The sequence below is a fragment of the Polypterus senegalus genome, chromosome 12 (assembly GCF_016835505.1).
Source record: "Polypterus senegalus isolate Bchr_013 chromosome 12, ASM1683550v1, whole genome shotgun sequence".
Lineage (NCBI taxonomy): Eukaryota > Metazoa > Chordata > Cladistia > Polypteriformes > Polypteridae > Polypterus > Polypterus senegalus.
In genome coordinates, this window is record NC_053165.1 from 133,786,022 (window position 1) to 133,806,006 (window position 19,985).

A 19,985-nucleotide genomic window follows, 5' to 3' on the forward strand; every position below is an offset into this window, starting at 1 on the left:
TTTCCATGCCCAGAGATAGCACCTACCTTTTCCATTCTCTTTGTTACATACTGCACGGCCATATCAGGCTCACTCTTGATATCCGGAGGAACATTCTGTCTTATGTATAGAATGACTGGGACAGGTTCAAGGTGTGGACTGATGACGGTACAGGAGATAATTATACTACACAGGAGCACTATAGGAGTGAAATGCTTAAGCCCTTCACCTATGGCTTTGCATGTGAGTTGATGGCTGCCGCTGAATTGTTCGGTTGTCGCTTTCAAGTGTTACGAAATGGCCAAATATTTTACACCTTTCGACAACCGCCAATGCCTCTTAAACATCTTAGATTCACAGGTGACGATTTCAGTAGTGGACACTTTGATGTTTATGAATGTTTAAACTCTCAAAAGCTGGATGTGATTTTATCGATGAAACCGGTTGTGTGCTTACAACACTTGACAGATGCCAAATGTCACTTCAACACAACAAATCCTGCAAATACTGTCGTAATTGGAACAAACCATGAAACTCAAACCGATTATGACAGCAGCAATCCAAGCTGTGAGATTTGAGACAAGATTACTGTTCACATGTCCAACTGTAAGTTACATGCTCAAGAGTAAGCTCAGCGCACAGCTTGGTCATATTACAACCGGAGGGCCGAACTGACAACATGGTATACAAAGAGATCCTTAAATAATTATTGGCATATTTTCCCTCAGTTTAAAAAGGTTTAATTTCCATCCATCCATCCATTTTCTAACCCGCTGAATCCGAATACAGGGTCACGGGGGTCTGCTGGAGCCAATCCCAGCCAACACAGGGCACAAGGCAGGAACCAATCCAGGGCAGGGTGCCAACCCACCGCAGGACACACACAAACACACCCACACACCAAGCACACACTAGGGCCAATTTAGAAACGCCAATCCACCTAACCCGCATGTCTTTGGATTGTGGGAGGAAACCGGAGCGCCCGGAGGAAACCCGTGCAGACACGGGGAGAACATGCAAACTCCACGCAGGGAGGACCCGGGAAGCGAACCCGGGTCTCCTAACTGCGAGGCAGCAGCGCTACCACTGCGCCACCGTGCTGCCCAGGTTTAATTTTCTTCTTAATAAAAATTTTAATGCAGTACTTCGCCGCTGCGAAGCGCGGGTATTTTGCTAGAACTGTATATATGGTGACTTCCTTGAAGGCGGACAACACAGAATTTCTCCATTCTTTCCTGCTGCACATCTTGTTGTCTTGCGACCTGTGCTGTACTTATGGTCAGTTATGTAACAGTGGTAGCAGTAGTAGTATTGTCAAGCACAAGAATCATTACTTCAGTTTCTGACCAATATGCAACATGTTTTCTCAAGCCTTAGTCAAAAGGTGCTTGCAATCTAACAGTACCGTAATTACTTTACAGGTGGGCATACCACCTCCATTTATACAAAATAATTGATTAAGAGCGCTAACAGGCTTTAAGGGCTGATGTATACTTCACGCTCAGAACGCATACGAAACCGCATCATGGCTGCCACGCGTTCCCACATTTCACGCGTCCTCTAAGCAGGTCCTCAGAAATTAGCGTGATGCGTGTGCGAGTTGCAGTACCAGCAAAAAGTTGGGGGGGCGCAGTATGCCAAAAGTCGGAATGTGACGTCAGTGTCTCTGTTTACTATCTACATGTGACAGAAAGCCTCTATGCAGATCCTACGGGATGAATGCTTCGATGTGGTGAAGCAAAATGCCGACATACAGATGCATTCGTGGTGCTTTTATATTCAAGCGTTGCATATTCCCGATCGTAATGACATGATACATTTTAAAAGTCTCACATACATCTTTTGTGCTGTCTTTTTTTTTTTTTTTAATTTTTGCAACTTAACAACAGCAACATAATGTATAGCGCTGTATTTGAGTGTAATGGAAGCATTTTTCTCTGTAAAAAGCAAAGGTGAAATAAAGAGAGGGAGGGGGAATCAAGAGAGCAGATGGGCGTTAGTCGCTTCAGTGCAGAATCAGCTATAGAAACTAATGTTTTGGGAAAAACTGCCGGGAATGTTCTAAAGATACAGCCAAGGCTATGTAAGGAGTTGTTTTTCACTTCGAGAGGCTTTTTTCACATGTAAGCATATTACTGTGTCTTCTGGTATCAGGCACCAGTCTCAAGGACGAGTAGAAGAAAAAAATAGCGCCGTGTCCCGTGGAAGGAGGGGGTAGGCTGAAACTGATCACTTCTGCATACACTGCTTCCACGTAGGCCGCTTTTGGGCAAGGACACCTAATTAGTATATAAGGGAAGGTTCCGCCCTCAGTTTCTTTGGACGCTCAACCGTGGGGAAAGGCACACACTGCCCGGTCTTATCTGATAAAAGGCACACGGGGATGATCCTCTGACGAGACTGACATGCGGGCTCCCTCAGTCTACTGGTCTAGGATGATGGCTCTGGGTCTTTTGATGTATGTTACTGTATGTATGTATGTTATTGTAAGTATAAGTTTGTCTCTTTAAGCATATATTTATTTCTATAACCCATTCATATGTATTTATATGTTATAATTGAATAAGTAAATTTTATTGAAGTATTGGACCACTTCTCTCTGATTTTTGCCCACTTAAAGACCCCTTTGAACCATTTTCCCAAATCAAAACATTGAGCCACTGAGAAAAAAATAAAGGACACAGGGAAAGTGTATTTTGTGATTAAAGTGGAAATTTTGGTATTAATCTCGAAATGTCCACTTTAACCTCGTAGTTTACTTTATCATTAATGCAGACCATCGTAAACGTCATCTCAGTTTTTAAATCGCTACGGGCTTCTTGGACCCGACAGCAGCGGCAAGCAGCAATAGATCACCACACAGAACAAATTAAAATGTATGATATTCCAGTTCTCTGCAAATTTAGAATTTTTAAATTTGTACTTGATACCACTTTCATGATGAAATGCACTAAAGTGTGTATGTTACATTTTACATATAATTTCGTTTAAATAATGAATACAGTTAATAATTACATACATGGGGGTGTCACGGTGGTGGAGCGATAGCACTGCTGTCTCGCAGGGAGTTATGTTGCTGGTATTTCCTGCTTGTATTCCACATTGTGCTCCGGTTTCGTTCCAAAGATATGCAGATTTGGAGATTTGGTGCCGCTACAATGACGCTAGTGTATGCGAGTGCTTGTATTCACCTTGCGATGAGCTGAGGCCTTGTCCAGGGATTGTTTCTCACTCGTGCCCAATGCTTGCTGGAATGGACACATCCCTGGATTGACGGATTTAATCAATAAACATAATTTTCAGAGATACTGCGTTAAGGTGTCATCAGAATTTAATGAGTGTTCCAGGCAGTTCACAACACAGAGAAGCCGAACATGTTCTCACCGTGATAATATCTCACACTGCCACCTGGTGGATTCCTCCAGATTTACGTAAAGTACGCGCACAAGTATAAACATAACGCTTGGGTAGCAGGAGCGTCCGCTGCAGCATGTGTCGCGTGAAGTATAAGTCCGGCCTTAGAGCTCACTTGAAGGAGGAGACTCCACTAGAGGCGGCTAATGCAGGAGACCATTAGTTATAGTAGAGAGATAAAACTTGGAACTGTTCTCTGTTTTTTTGAAGAAGAAGAAAAAAGAAAAGTATCCTGTGTTAGGTGAAGTGAAAAGAATGTATAAGTCAAAGGGAAGAACAACGAGGACTACAAAAGTAAAAACAAAGGGAACAGCAAAGTCTGTACAGAAAGAGGTTTTCTTATTTTGCATCTTTTCTCATTTGCATACCTGAGAAGGATGCAGCTTAATTTTCAATTTCACCCACACTTGCTGTAGTGTTACATTTAAAAAATAGGATATATTAATGATCAAAAATTTTAACCAGAGAGTTAAGAAAACTACTTAAATAAAAGTATCCTGGATTGTATGCTAATTGTCATTTAGATTGATTTCCATTTGTTATAACATAACTTTAAAATTGTCTTATTTCATGAAACAGATAAATTAATGAAACTATTACTTAAGCATAAATTAATTCCTTTCTGCTGAACAGGAGTTCTAAAAAAGAATAATTTTAAACAAAGACTCTTCAAATATTTCAAAATAAGGGAACTTTTTTTAAAGGATTTTAAATCTCAATATCTATAAAAGCATTTTTCCATGCACAACTGACTCGATATATGGTAAGACTTGTTTAACAGATGGCAATAAACTCAGAACTGTGATAGATGTTTGTGGAATAAATTATGCAAATGTACCAAGCAATTTCATTAAATTAATATACTACACTCAAAGGTCCATCTGATCAAGTGTGTATTTAACAGTTCTCACTTTGCATTTTAGTGCATAAATATTTCCATCCTGTTCACCGCTCAAAAATATTTATTTAGATATATATATATATCTTTTATTGGTTTTCCCATCCTGCTCACAATTATAATATGTATATAACAGTGTAGCCTGAAGTTACAGGTTTTAAACAACAATGTTGAGAGTTTAAACTCTAACACACACATCATGACTCGCAAGTCCTTTAACTGCCTACACTCAAATTGCTAATCATGTTGAGAATCATCTTCCATATACAATAGCATCTTATTATGTACAGCACGTGGTTGAATTGCAACAGTGCACAGCAGAAGTGTATCTGTCCATATGTTGCTTAACCCAGTAATCCAGTTCAGTGCTGCAGTGGACCAGTGTCTATGGTTTTTAAATGTTGTTGTTTTAAAACATGTAGACATGACTTGAAAATTTCTTTTTTTTTTGATTTTAATAATAATAATAGAAATAAATGTTTAACATGACATAAAAAATGACATGATTGCATGTGTATTAAAACTTACTTATATAGCACTGTGATGCCCAGGTTGCCCACAGCTGGCATAACCTCCTTGAACCCAGACATCGACAGACATGACTGGAAAGGCTAGGGCAATTAGAACAAAAACAAGCAACAAGGTACAGATATGCTCAGTTTATTTATTTCAACACAATAAAAACAGGGCAGTGTCCACTAAATAAAGTGCGCTGCGATCACATAATCCAAAAAAAATAACTTCATAAAATCCTGTGCTTATGAGGTAGTTAAAATGTAGTAAATAAAGACAATAAATCCTCCATTAAAACTAAGAAAAAATCAGAGTCAGAACCTCCTTTATGTCATTCCCACTGCTGTTTCTCTCACTTGTCTAGTCCTGTTTCCTCATATCCCAGGTATGCTCAGTGGATCCAAAACCCTGGCAAAAACGGTCCACTGTCAACTCCTGTTCTGTTCACCTTCCATCAACGTCCACTGGGATGCACTTAGCCTGACTCCATCTTTACTCCACCTTCATCAGCATTCGTGGGATCCCTGGAAGCCTATGATGGCTCCTGGTCTCCAACATGCAGCAGGAGTGATCCAGGCCACTGCTGGAGTCCCACCCTCTTTATGCTCCTCCTCAAGGTTTCAACTAACCACCTCACTGCCTTCTCTCCACACAGGCTCCAACTCAATTCAACTCTTTTTCCCACTTAACCTTCACCTTACTTCCTGTTACTTTTCTGCTCTCCTTTACACCAGTGCACACCTGTACCTACTACCCTGAGCCAAACTATTTTTATTTTTAAAACTGACCTCTGCAGACCTCATACTTTCTTCACCACAAGCTCATAACCCTTTACAAAATGTATACCACCACATAAAACAAAACAAGAGTTTTAAGTGTAAAACTAAAAAATTTCTAAAACTTTACGACTGGAAAAATTAGCAAGTAAATGTGAAATAGAATTCAGATCATTTACTTTATGAAAATCAAAGCCCTTATCAAATTACAATTTATAAAAATAATTCTCACAATTTGAGGGGTCCTTTATCTTGACCAGGCAGAGAAATTCTAACAAAAGCCCAATCAATGGTGGCCAAAAACAACTTATCCATGTAAGCACTGTCCATGCTGCTGTCAAAAAGCCCAAGTAAGGCCACCCATCCAAACCTTACAATCTTATATAATATAAGTAAAACATGACACTGTGATACCTACACTATATTAAAACAACAGTGTGCACAATTATCACCAAGAATAGCTAAAGATGCTTTTGTCAGAGTACACACATTGAAATGTTTAATTATTCTGTAAAGTTCACCCATTTTTTAACACAGGCATATCAAGTTAACATTATTCCTATAGTCGCATACCTTGGTGTTAATATTAAGTTGTGTGGATAATTCCCACTTGAAAGACGGCTAAGATACTACGAAAAAAAAAGAATGAGGAAAAGAACGGAAAACTTCACAGGAAAGCAGTTTTAAACTGTTGAAAATATTCAAGTAGAAAAAGTAAGAGGCTGGTGGGCTAATGAGAGTTAAATCCATCCACCTATTGAACACACACAATCCAGCTCAGTGATGCAAACAGCTGTAATCATGTCCTGTCTACATCTACATGGTTACATAGGGCTAATTTAAACATGTCAATTCTCTTAATTCAACTTCAAAAAATAAAAAACTTAGCAACACATTTTTAAGCTACAACAATTTCAATATATTATGTACACTACCTCATGACTTGTTTTCCCTTATATTTAAATATAAATGGAAGTTTGGTGAATATTCAGTCAATATTCACTATCAAATTAAAATTCTGATTCTACAACATTCAAAATGTTAAGAGTTTATTTTAGTATGGGTTTTGCATCTATGTCTGTGGAAAAATGAAATGGATTTTCCCAACTTAAAATTGCAATTTGCATTGAAAAACTGCATCTTTGCACTTTGTAGAGCTCCTGGGTGAACAGATCCCATCAAAGGTTGAACAATTTAGAACAAGAAGTTTCTGAGATATACACCTTGAATGCCAAGATATATGCAGAACAACAACTTCCAAAAAAGTTGATCTACCTTCTTAAAATAAGTTGCATCATGTTAAGTCTCATTACAGGCTCCAGTTCTATTGTTTCTGGTCCAGTGGGTCTAGAACTTATCAATGTTTTTGAAGGAGAACTGCAGTAGACATTATTTAATTAAACAATGATTTTTGCAGTCTTCTGTTGTCAGTCAAGGAATCAGGCCTACTGATTACACATTTTTTGCACAAGTAGTTTTTGAGATTAATTAAATATATATGTATGCACACACTCTCACACAAATGTACAATGGTGCTTAAAAGTTAGTGAATCCTTCAGAATTTCATAAAACTGGGCGATTTCCCTCAATAAATAATTAAGCAAGTATGATATTTTTGTCTCATTTGTTGTGCTGGGTTCCCCATATCTTCTTTAAGGACTTGTGTGAAAATCTAATGATGTTTTAAGTCCTGCATGCAGGAATATGGGGAATACTGAAAGGCTGACTAACCACAGTATCACTGAAGATAATGAACAGTTTGTTTGTCCTACCACAGTATATTCTTGATGATAGAGAGAAGGATATGAGAACACACAGGTACCTGGATCTATGTACATCGATGTGGACAGGGGCACAAATTATCTGTCTAGGCTGCTTGTTTACTTCATTTGACTCAATGTGTTTAATAATTATTATTGAAGTTGTCCATTTAATTCAATTTTCTGCTCATTGTAGCCTACCTTTATCTATGTACATAATACGTATTACTAATGCACTTGATTCTATATTATAGCTGAGGGATTTCCTGTGGTATAATTGAAACTTACATGGAAGTACTGGAAGGGCCATTCTGTCCCGATTTTTTTTTTGCCACTGCTTTATCTTTTACCTGCTTTATGATAAGTCTCATGCCCCACTGCCTTATTTCCTTTCATCTCCTATCAATGTTCTTGACGTTTGGATAAAAAAATGTACATTTTTTAAAACTATGCAGACTATAATTTCCGCAATAACCAAGAAATAATTTGAAAATAAAAAGGTAACAACCTAAACAAAGAAGGAAGTAAATGAAGAAAAGGAACCTGAAATATGTTAAAATGGAGTTGTTCATGTTACACCTAAGTGGTTAATTTTCGTCCGTTCTTAATTGTTGTACAATTTTCTACAAACTAATTGAGAAACAAAACATAAAAAGGCACAACAGATGTGTAGTTAAGGCCTTCACTGGACATTAAAAAAATTCTAGGTGTGCATAAGCAAACAAACATAAGGGCAATACAAATAAAAATGTTGCTCCTTAAAAAATGAATGTATTGTCTCCCTCTCTCTTTAGTACCATAACTTACAAATGTGTATATACATATTACTTATTGATAACAAATAAAAGTGGTCATCGACTGCTACGAAACTAAAGGCAAGTCAACTGAATCCATTGTTACCACACATGTCATCTCTACAGGGAAACAGATTACACTAAGAGACGTTTAAAATCTTTCTGTATGTTAAGCCAAATTTCAAATACAAAATGCCATACAAAACTAGAACGACCGACGGAATTTAACTGCAAATGTTTGCTCCTTTTCTCCGCCAGGAACATGTAAACTTCGTAAATAATAAAAATGCTAAACAGATAGTCCAAATTTCCCAACAAACGTAAGGTCACCTGTGTATTCAGTTTAAAACAACAAACTGCGTGTGCTAACGCTAAATTGGAAAAAGGAAGCTTAGCACTGGTGTCGCTGTTCAAGTTTCCATTACAATGAAAACCATAAAAAGTGGCGCATATTTTTTACAAAGAAAAAAGAAAATATAACCTTCTTATTACAAATGAATCTCTCTTAAATAAGTTAATCTTTAAACGTTGGCAGCAGTCAACGCGCCAAAAATGCAATTTGTTATTAACATGGACAGCAACAAAACAGGAAAAAGTAAAAACACGACAATAAAAACGTACCTTGGTCCCGCAGCTTGACATACATAATCCTGTTTGACTCGAACAGCAGCCGCTTGCTAAGGCGATGGAAGGTGAGAGAAGATAAAAACACAATTGGTTTGTCAGTTACGCAAGAAATCCCTTTTTTAATATTTCGCCTTTATGGTTTTCTTCTTCTTTTTTTCTTGTTCTAGATGTGGAGCTGCTGCTAAAGGCGACTGGAGACTCGGAAGTGTTTAACAACCCCGCCCTCCAGGGAAGCTAAGCACTTCCGTGTCCGTGTTAGTTTGAGCCGTGAGCAAACGCGTCGCGCCATTTGGGATCAATCGGAGCAAAGCGATGGTTACCACACCTGACATGCAGTAAAATTGTACAGAGTATGCACGACAGGCTGGAAATGGTCATTTTCAAATTCTGTGTCTCTAAAAGTGAAACGGTAATGGTCCTGTTTAGTGTAAACTTTACAAAAAAAAAAAATTTCGCATGTATCAGAAGTGGCACATCTGCAGCATGTCCAGTGTAAATACTGCGAAACAGACGTATACATCAATTAGATCAAATGCATCAACAAAAAACACACAAAAATGATAGATATCTTCTGACTTTTATAATATAGGGCTACAAAATTAAACTCATACAAAATGTTTTAATTGTGAATAGTTATTGTATCTATTCAAGAACACAATCAAAAATATTAGAATGTTTCAATCTCGTCCATTTAAGTACAAATCTGAAAGGACATTAAATTGAAATTTAAAATATTACACGATTTATGTATACAGTATTGTTCTAAATCAATCTAACATGAAAATATTTAGTGTAATATTTTTAAACATGCATGTAAAGAAAACAACAATATGTGTACACTGGCTTACATATAACCTCGCTAGTTTTTGTCAGTTCTTAATTTTTGCCTATGATCCATGCTGCAGTAGTCCACCACAATAGTGACATCCCAAAGTCCCTGGTACCTTCTTTCCATGTCTTTCATATCCTAATGGAATCTTCCACCCTGTTGTTCACTCACCTTTCAGTTTTTCAGAGAAGATTTCAAATGCAAAACCAAAAAGTGACCTTTGAAACACCTGTTCCAACACAATTCTTTACCCTTAACTGAAATATTTTTCTCTTATAATTGTGATTTTTATTGTTACCTAAATTTTATAAATTAGTTCTTTGAGTGATACCCAAGCCTCTTGTTCCAGGTCATTCATCACACCATCACATTCTGCATCAGAAATTAGGTTTCTAAAATTAGGTCCTTTTTCAATTTAGCTTCAGACAAACCTGGAACCTTTCAGCACAAATCCATATAACAGGCGTCATCTTTCGGTAGAGCTTTGACAAACTGCTTCATTAAACAAAAATTAATACGAAGTGGTGGTGGCAGCACATCCACCAAGCAAGTTCTGATGATACTTTTGTCACCGAGTTGTAGATGTTTTCTAGATGGCCATTCCTTCTGAACCCAATTTTAATTCTTGCCTCCGCTGTCCCTGTCACCGAGAAAAACCTGGGACTTTAATGGCTTTACATGTTATTTTGACTCATCACCTTGTTAAATTCCAACTACTGTGTAGTCTGACCTTATTATAAAATAACTTTTGTTTAAAACAAAGGTTTCAATTTTAGAAAATATTAAATAACACCATATTGTTAAAATATTAATATTTAATGAATCATAGTACAAAAACAATAAAAAAGCTATAACTGGGGGCTACACAGTGGCACAGTGGGTAGCGCTGCTGCCTTGCAGTTAGGAGACCCAGGTTTGCTTCCTGAGTCCTCCCTGTGTGGAGGTTGCATGTTCTCCCCGTGCCTGCATGGGTTTCCTCCCACAATCCAAAGACATGCAGGTTAGGTGCATTGGCGATTCTAAATTGTCCCGTGTGTGTGCGCACCCTGCAGTGGTCTGGCGCCCTGCCCAGGGTTTGTTTCCTGCCTTACGCCCTGTGTTGACTGGGAATGGCTCCAGCAGACCCCCGTGACCCTGTGATTAGGATATAGCGGGTTGGATAATGGATGGATGAAGCTATAATTGACAGCTAAAAATGTGTTTTGTGGAAAAAATGTTATAAGTGATGGAGAAAAATGTTTTTTTATTTTTAAGTTCAGTGCCCAGAGACATATAAAAAACACAAAATAATCAAAGTAATTTAATTCAATGTATAAGTTTGTAATTACTTCAGAAAACATTATTAGTAAGAGATTTAGTTGGAGCATTTTCAGAGAAATAAATTACAGTGGATTCAGGAAGTATTCAGACCCCTTCACTTCTGCACACTTTGTGAAATTACAGCTTTGAGTCTTCCTGGTAAGCCTGTACAAGCTTTGCACACCTAAGTTTATCCCATTCCTCTCGGCATATCCTCTCAAGCTTCATTAGATTGGATGGAAGTTGCTATAAACTGCCATCTTCAGGTCTCTCCACTGATGCTTCATGAGATTAAAGTCTTGAGTCTTGGCTATGTGCTTTGGATATTTGTCATGCTGAAAGGTGAACCATTGCCCCAGTCTGAAGTCACATGCACTCTGGAGCACGTTTTCTTCAAAGACTTCTTTGTATTTGGCTGCATTCATCTATCCCTTAATTGTAACCAGTCTCCCTGTCACTACCACTAAGAAGCACTCCAATAGCATAATGCTGCCACCACTATGCTTCACTATAGGGATGGTATAAGCAGGTAATGAGCAGTGTCTGGTTTTCATTAGAGACAGTGCTTGGAGCCAGGCCCAAAGTGGTAGAGTTCAGCCAAGAGTGTCAGGGTCATCAGACGCTATTGATAAATACAGCAGTGTGTCATCAGCATAGCTGTGGTAGCTCACGTTATGCCCAGAGATAATCTGACCTAACGGAAACATGTAAATTGAAAAGAGCAGCGGACCCAGGGGAGTTTTGTGGAACACCATACAGAATATCATGTGTCTGAAGTATAATTACCACAATTGACAAAGAATTTTTTGCCTGCCAGGTAGGACTCGAACCAATTTAAGACACTACCAGAGAGGTCCAACTATTGACTAAGGTGATTTCTAAGAATATTGTGATCAATGGTATCAAATACGGCACTCAGATCTAAGAGGATGAGAACAGATAAACAGCCTCTGTCTGCATTTACCCACAAGTCATTTACTACTTTAATGAGTAGTACTGTACTGTGATTTGTTCCGAAACCCGACTGAAACTTATCAAGAATAGCATGTTTATTGAGGTGGTCATTTAGCTGCATAATGACTGCCTTCTCTATGATTTTACTAAACAGGTTAGAAATAGGTCTAAAATTTTCAAAAGCAGAGGCATCAAGATTATTTTTCTTCAGCAGGGGTTTTTAACTACAGCATTCTTAAGACAGTCTGGGAAGAACCCTGTATCTAATGACAAGTTTCCTCTGTCAAGAATACGATCAATTAGCACGCCAGATACTTCTTTGAAAAAGAGTACTCCAGAGAGTACTTGGACTTCATGGCTTGTTTTTTCCCCTGACATGCAGTGTGAGGTGTGTGACCTTATATACAATGATGTGTGCCTTTCTAAATGATGTCTAATCAATTACATTTGCCACAGGTGGACTTCAGTCAAGTTCTAGATGTGTCTCAAGGAGAATTAAAACAAGCAGAGTGAACTTGCGCACAATATGTTGTTGTACAGTAAAGAGTCGGAATACAAATATGAGTGAAAGATTTCAGTTTTTATTTTTAATAAACTTGCAGACCTTTCTGAAAAAATATTTTACTGTCATTATTGAGTGTAGATAGGAAAAAGCCATTTAAAATTACATCTACAACATAACAAGTTGTGCAGAAAGTGAAGGAGTGTGAACGCATTAGATAGGTCTTGTTACTGAAGTTGCCAAGGTCAGGTGTCAAGCACTACCATCCATCTGCCCTGTGTCACAACAGCTGAATTTCAAAACATAACACATTTATTTTATGATAGTTAGAATTGAATACTAACCCTCACCTATTCTGTTTCTGCTCTCGGTACCCAAATGTGGCAATTGGTGCACGGCCCACATGCCAAGTTGTTTGCCTGCCTATGGTAAAGACATCCCTGATGGAGGATCACAGGAATCATGGGAAAAAGGGGTCCTTTCATCCGTGGAATGGCCAAATGGGGAGGCAGCTTGATGGATGAGGTCTGCAGGACTCTAAAAATATCCAAATCCTATTATGTGATATCATCTACTGTTAAATCCTGCTCCTTACTTCTAAAATTTTTATTATGCTGTATTAAGTGTTCTGTGTATTGTATTGACCCCCTTCTTTTGACACCCACTGCACGCCCAACCTACCTGGAAAGGGGTCTGTCTTTGAACTGCCTTTCCAGAGGTTTCTTCCATTTTCCCTACAAGGTTTTTTGGGAGTTTTTCCTTGTCTTTTCAGAGAGTCAAGGCTGGGGGGCTGTCAAGAGGCAGGGCCTGTTAAAGCCCATTGCGGCACTTCCTGTGTGATTTTGGGCTATACAAAAATAAACTGTATTGTAAGCAGTTTTTTTCTGTGTATGATTGAAGGTCAATTACAGTCTTAAAAGTTATGAAGTAGCTAGAGTTAAGTAAGCAGTAATACATGAAAACTATAAATGCGCACTACCAGTAAAACAAAAGAAACAATGCTGTTTAATTAGGTTTTTTTTTTGTGCATGGTTTTAAAAATTCATGTTTTCCTTGACAGTAGTGAGCTCGTCACTTCTGGCCTTGATTGCCTGAAGTAAAAGCATAAGCAGCAGTCTTCTTCATTTGAACTTAGCTTTTAACACTTCTTTAATTACTTACGTACAAACCTTACTTTGTTTTATAATTAAATTTATAACAAAGGCTTTCCCAGTTTTGTCCCCTCTGCATTTTAACAGAAAAAACATTTTTGTTTTGAAATTTGTATGTATAGGCTCCTATTTCCCAAAGCACAGGTTAAAATTTACCCTCACAACCAAATGGCTGTGGTTAGATAGAATGAAGATTCAAAGCATTTTTGAAGTTTCCATCATCTACATCAGGGGTGCCGAACTCCAGTCCTGGAGGGCCGCAGTGGCTGCAGGTTTTCATTCTAACCATCTTCTTCATTAATGACCAGTTTCTGCTGTGAATTCATTTTTTTCTTTATTGGTAATTCACTTGACTCAGGCCTCTTAGTTGTCTCTTTTTCCTTAAATAGCAGCCAAACAAGACACAAAATGAGCTGCCACATGACCAGCTCATCTGTGCCCACCACTCAATATGTGAAAATAAAGAAAGGTGAAGGTCTTGGTATGGTTGATCTCTCAGGTCACCAAAACATTTAGAAAAAACAGAAAACCAACAGTTTTGGAAATGTCTGCTGTGGCAGAATGAGTGCAGCAACAAGCCATGGAATTAAATAACAGGTTTAATTAACAGCAAGAATTGGCTTCTCATTAAGAGATTGTTGGAGTCTGACGCCCCAATTTAGCTGGTCATCTGTTGGTTCGTTTCACATCTCATTTCTGTTTGGCTGCCATTTAATGAAGAAAAGAATAAATTCAGAGGACTGAATCCTTAAAAACTGGGCTATTAAAATGAAGGGAAAAGGAGTTTACAGTGGAAACTGATTAGGAAATTAGGGTTAGATTGAAAACCTGCAGCTACAGTGGACCTCCAGGCCTGGAATTTGACACCCCTGATCTACATGAAGACAGAGGAGGCATTTCGCACTACTGCAAAGATTAGTCACTGAAAGTGAATTATGCAAGCCCAGTTTGCAGAATCAAAGATGACCTGGCACGTAATTAAACAGAAATGCTGTGGGACACTTCGTTGCTTTAATAATGGTCATACACTTGGGCAGCAAATTTAAGGAATAGTGTGAAGAGATCAAAATAGAGAGGCTGACAGTTGCTTAATTTTTTTTTAGCCTGACAGAGCTCTTTCTGTAGACTGGTGTCAAGAAGAAAATACTTTGACAATTCAAAATTAGCAGACAAATTTCATTAGGTCATTGCTTTTAAGTAATTTACAATTTCCATAACTGAAAAAAGTGCATAACAAAAACCAGAAGAAATTGCCTCACAATACTTTACAAAAAATAGCTATTACTAGTACTAAATATATTCCCATCCTGCATTTATGATTTAATGTTTTGAGCAGGAGAAGGTCTATCATGCATAATACTACTGATTTGATACTGTACTTTACTAATGACCATTTCCATGAACCCTAAGTAGAACTAGAGTTGTGAAACAGGCAAAGGGCTTTTAAGACTGTATCTCCATAGTACTAGGTGTTGTACCATGTTAGCCATTATGGATGTAGAGAGAAGTCAAGCAAACACCTTTTATTGGCAAACTAGACAGATTAAAATATGCACGTTTTGGTGGCAACTCGGGCCCCTTTGCATATTCAGACTAACTCCATAAAAGACAGATGCCATTACTCCCGTTTACTTTAAAAATATTTAAATAAAACAAATGACACCATCTTTAAGCCTGCCTTGTACTTTGCAAAGTTTAGTCAGCTTGCTGAATTTAAGAAACACAGTACATACAATTAGGTTTGTAGAAAACTCATTTTATCAAGACTTTGAGAGATGGTAGCACAGCAATTATAAAATGCTTCTTTACAGCTCCAAGAGTCCTGGATTCTGGTCCCTAATCATGTACTTGTGCAAGTTTTCCACCCACACTCCAAAACCATGCATTATTCGCCAAATGTAAATTGAAGGTTTCAGCTCTCCAGCTCTATACTGTTTTAAGTTGGTTTGAAATAAATGCCTGGACTTTGGGATTAATGAGTTCATCTGCATTAATGAAATTTTAATATACTTATATTGCAGTTGAATACTGGGGTCCCGATTTTAAATGACCATACCTTTTCCCCCGCGCTAAGAACTCAAAGATTGACAACATTAATTTTCTGTTTGTTCATCATCTTGGTACAAAAATAGGGCCAATTTCTTATTATACCTTCTTTGAATTTAAATTCTTTTCCATTTCTATAACAAGAACACTGTATACATATTAGACAAAACAATTCACAACTTGCAGCAAACAATGAGGAAAAACAATTCAGTATCCATCCACTTTTAAACTCACTTTTCTAGTTCAAAGTCAAAGACTGTGCACAGTCCTGCTGGGCTAGACCAAGTGGGAACCAAACAAAATAAAACAGTACACGCATACCAGGCCCATTTTATAATTGCCAATTAAACTAGCATAAAAGGAGAAACCCCAAACAAACACAGCATGAACATGCACACGCCTGATCAGTAATCCACAAAACAATAAGGGAAAGCAAAATTCCAGTTTAGAGACTCCATATGCTTTAGCCAATGTGCCCCATGTAACAGGGACTCTGAGCACATGAGTCAGCACCATCACTTTATACAAGATTTTTCCACCCACAAGTTCCTTTTGTGGTAGCAAATCTGGGAACCAGAAAAGTTACCTTTGTGCTTTCTACTCAATACAAAGTTCTCATTGCAGGTTTGAATATGCAGGTAAGAAATGTCACTCTGCCAACACTGAAGCAAAAAAAGGTTTCACCACAGAACGTCTACAGTACTAGTCACTTAATCTAGCAGCCAGAGTTTTTAAAAAAAAAAAAAAAGAGTCTTACAAAAAGAATGCCCATAAATTGAATGCAGCAGCTGTACTGCTCATATTTTACAGATGTTGAACCAGGTAATGTTTTACTTTAAGAAAGGGGGAAATTCAGACAGAAACAAGTTCATGGAAAATTTTATTCAAGTTATGTACACAGCACCGCACCCCAATATTAAAACCACTATATACAAAAGATGTACACTAAATTAAAAAGGTCTCTGTAGGTCACACCTCACTGTAAACAGTCAGTCATCTTCATCATCAGATAACTGCCGTGCTCTAGAGAGAGAGAGAAAGAAAAAGAAACATTAAATCTCTCTTGATTTGCATCAGCAAGTAACCGGATGAATTTACACTAATTACTTAGAGTTATGCAAAAAAAGCTTTCATTGTGTATTTTAAACATGAACTCTGCAAAACATTCCTAATGGCTATAAAGACACAGTGGGTAATCTTTTATACAAGAGCAACATATATTGGTTCAGAATAGTAGTGTGTTAAACAATGAAAACGCTGCTTTACTCACTTTCTAGGTGCTTTGCCAATGCCACTTCCTCCAGCTTCCTCTTCCTCCTCATCGGAAGGAAGCTTATTTTCCTTTTCTGGCTTCCTGCCAGGGCCACCAAAAAAGTCACCAATCCCTTTCTGCCAAGTAGGAGTGGGCCGTGGACACACTGGATTACCACCAGCATATTTATTTTTTGCTTTATTAATTAAATAAAAAAAAAAAAAATAAAAAAAAGCTTGTCATCCAATCCAACAAATACCCACAATATAGGCCTCTGTACAATACAAAAAAAAGTTAACATTTGTGGCAAATATACAATTTAATGTCAATTTCATGATATAATTGATAAAGTTGACATAACACACACCCACTCAGATGCACACATATTACATAAAGTTACCGTTTGAATTCTATAAAACTGAGAATTTAAGTGCAAACCTGAGCTAAATCACAGGAGCTTGAGCACAAGTGGAACAGCACAAAAGCAATGCGTTGCCGTCTTGACATCAAATTTATGGATATTCCAGTTCCCTCTGTGCTCATAACCCCTACACATACACCCATTTAAGGCAGATTTATATCACAGGAATGTGTTAAGTCAGTTTGTAGTTTAAACGTTGGATGGAGCGAGTGTCTACATGAATGGATCAGGCAATGTACAGGTACCACATCCACAGTTGGATCTACCCTTGCGATACCTTAATAAGCTCTGGTCCAACAATGAACTGAATTAAGTAAACCTTTAAAAAAATTTAGGAAGGCCTGCTACGGAACAGGCTATAAAATGATTTAAAAAAAAAAAAAAAATTTGACTTACAGGCTTATGTATTCCAAGTAAACCACTTAGCATCTTGGAACTTTGCTTAAACAAAATTTTCCACAAAAGAAAACCATTCTGTACTTCCACATTGTAAAGGTCACATATGAAATGCCCATTTGAAGGTGAAGCCATTTAGGCATTTGTAAATTCAAAGACGTATCGTCAACTTATCAATAGATTTTAAACAGACTGTTCTTGTGTCTGTGTGAGGTGGTTTCAAAGAAGATGAAGTGCTGTTGTGAGGTATCTAGTAAAATGTAACAAACAGTACAGAGTTTGCAAGTACATGATTAAAAATTAGAACCGAATTAGGCAATGAATGAGAACTGAAACTATAAAAGGTAAAATAAATAAGTTTACAAATTCTGCATTGACTCATCTTTATAGCTTAACCAATCCGCTTCAAGCACGTTTATCTTACAAACCAACATTTTTATACTTAGCAGTGAAACTTCACTTTAAATCTAAACTATCAAAATTTAAAATGGTTGAATTACTTATACCTTTCACACAAAACTGCAAGATAGATACTGAAAATTGTCAAACATACTTACATGGAGTGCCACTGGCTGAACCCGCAGAGCTGTTGGCGGAGCTAGAAGCTCCCAAAGATTTTCTAGGCGCTGTTGCTGCAACAGCTATACAAGGGGAAAAAAAAAGAAACATGGCGTTAAGCATCAGCAACCTCTTTTCCTTACATACCTTACTTTCAGCTTTTAGCCAAAAAGTCGCCCAATACCCGTTTATTTTCAAAACTGTTGGGGTAATTTTTAGTACGATAACATGTCTGTTTGGCGTAAAAATGCCGTTATATTCCAGACGCATTCTCCGTTAGTCAAGTTTGCAATTTGTTTCACATGTTAAATAACTACATATCACCACGAATATTGACAAAGTGCGAATGTGTATTCAGGTACTAATGTACCTCGATGACAATTGCGCTCATTCCACGTTGCCGTCTATTGATGTGATAACAGGCGCGTAAAAAAAGAAGCACCATTTACTTCGCGAAACGCGGTTGAAAGTACAGTATTGGGCAATGTTCGATGAAGTTGCCATTTGTACAGCAAAAATGCCGTGATATGCAACTGAAAAAATAATCACGTACGTAACTCCATGCAACGGATGACACCGCAGCACCTAACTAAATAGTGCGAGTTTTTTTTTCTATTGTTTTGTTCATTAAAAAGTGGCTGGAATGTCAATCCTGCCACCCATCAAAGTTTTCCCTACCCCATATAAAATCGCACAGACTCATTTCGAATTAAACGCAATGTGCTTTTAGCAGGGGTAAGGATTTGTACCTGCATTGCCTAAAAAGTGTCGTTTTGTCTCCACGTAGCCACGATTATGACAGCCTGATAGTTATATATTCGCCATAATGTTATCCCCTCCCCGATACCTGCAAGCCTCAGTATTTTAAATTACTTAACAACTATGCAGAAAAGGTAGATGCTATAGAGGAAAGTCATTACACACTACAAAAGGAAAGGGAACAGGCTGAAGCACCCGAACAGGAAGCTTCTGGCGCCAAATGCTACCTTGGCGCCTGTCCCTGAAGGATGAGGGGGTGGGGAGATGAATATTCCGCGGGACGTGCCGAGTTCACCGAAATCCGAAGATTAATTCGGCGAAAAAAACTAACAAAACGACCCTTTAGGGGCTTACAGCGTATCCGTGAATATAAAAATGCGCTACAATTAAATTGGAACTGCTCACCAATTAAAACTTAGAGGGACGTAAGGTAAAGAATTGGCGGGATGCAGCAGTAGTAATAGTGTCTTAGCGCGCTATGCATAGTTTTATAAAAGTTATGTGCATATAAGACGTATAACATATATACTCAAAACACAACAAAGAAGCCGTTGGCGCCAAACAGATTTCATATGATTGCTTAAAGGACATGTCAAAAGTAATAAAACAAAAAAAGACCGCTTGTGCGGAATTTTAAATATATCAGACACATAATTCTCACCTTTTCTGTAACTTGCAGGAGCGCTGTCTGCTTTAGTCCGAACCATTTTCCGTACCTCTTAAGACTGTAAGATAAGTAAAGGGAAAGCGCGACTGACTTTGCAGTGACTGCCGCCAGACTTTAAATTTACTACCACCTCCCCTGACGTTCTCCGAAGACCACGCCTTCACGGAAGTGACGTTCACGCGACGACAGCGTGTGTGTTCGTTTAATGTTTCCCACCGGGTACGACTTTAGAAGAGTGTGTAAATCTTAAGGTCTTAAGGGTGGGGAGCAGATGCTTAACGTGTTAGAAAATCTCCCTTTAAAATTTCAAAATCTAAAACTAAGGTAGCTGTTTTTCTCAAAATAAATTAAATAATTATGGTATATATATATATATATATATTAACATCA

General features: G+C 37.9%; 2 protein-coding genes across 3 annotated transcripts in view; both read right to left on the minus strand.

Annotated features, from left to right (window-relative positions):
• The window catches only part of csnk1g1 (casein kinase 1, gamma 1), a 171,067-nt gene extending 162,068 nt beyond the window's left edge, over positions 1–8,999 (minus strand). For both annotated transcript variants that reach the window (XM_039773484.1, XM_039773483.1), the window contains exon 1: positions 8,756–8,999. The gene's annotated coding sequence lies outside the window, so the exon portion shown is untranslated. The remainder of the gene's footprint in view (positions 1–8,755) is intronic.
• A 7,457-nt stretch (positions 9,000–16,456) lies between these two features.
• On the minus strand, positions 16,457–19,739 carry pclaf (PCNA clamp associated factor). Its single transcript, XM_039773485.1, has 4 exons — positions 19,590–19,739; positions 18,169–18,252; positions 16,813–16,990; positions 16,457–16,565 (listed from the first exon to the last, which is right to left on the minus strand). The coding sequence occupies exons 1-4, from the start codon at positions 19,633–19,635 to the stop codon at positions 16,532–16,534; spliced, it is 342 nt and encodes a 113-aa protein (XP_039629419.1). The 5' UTR covers positions 19,636–19,739; the 3' UTR covers positions 16,457–16,531.
• Between the last annotated feature and the right edge of the window lie 246 nt (positions 19,740–19,985).

Bases quoted from the DNA above. Each gene is read 5' to 3' on its own strand.
- pclaf (XM_039773485.1), bottom strand. From the start codon at position 19,635: ATGGTTCGGACTAAAGCAGACAGCGCTCCTGCAAGTTACAGAAAAG. The intron at 18,253-19,589 runs GTGAGAATTATG...CCCCTTGTATAG, and splicing joins TCCTGCAAGTTACAGAAAAG to CTGTTGCAGCAACAGCGCCT. The intron at 16,566-16,812 runs GTGAGTAAAGCA...CTCTCTCTCTAG, and splicing joins ATTGGCAAAGCACCTAGAAA to AGCACGGCAGTTATCTGATG.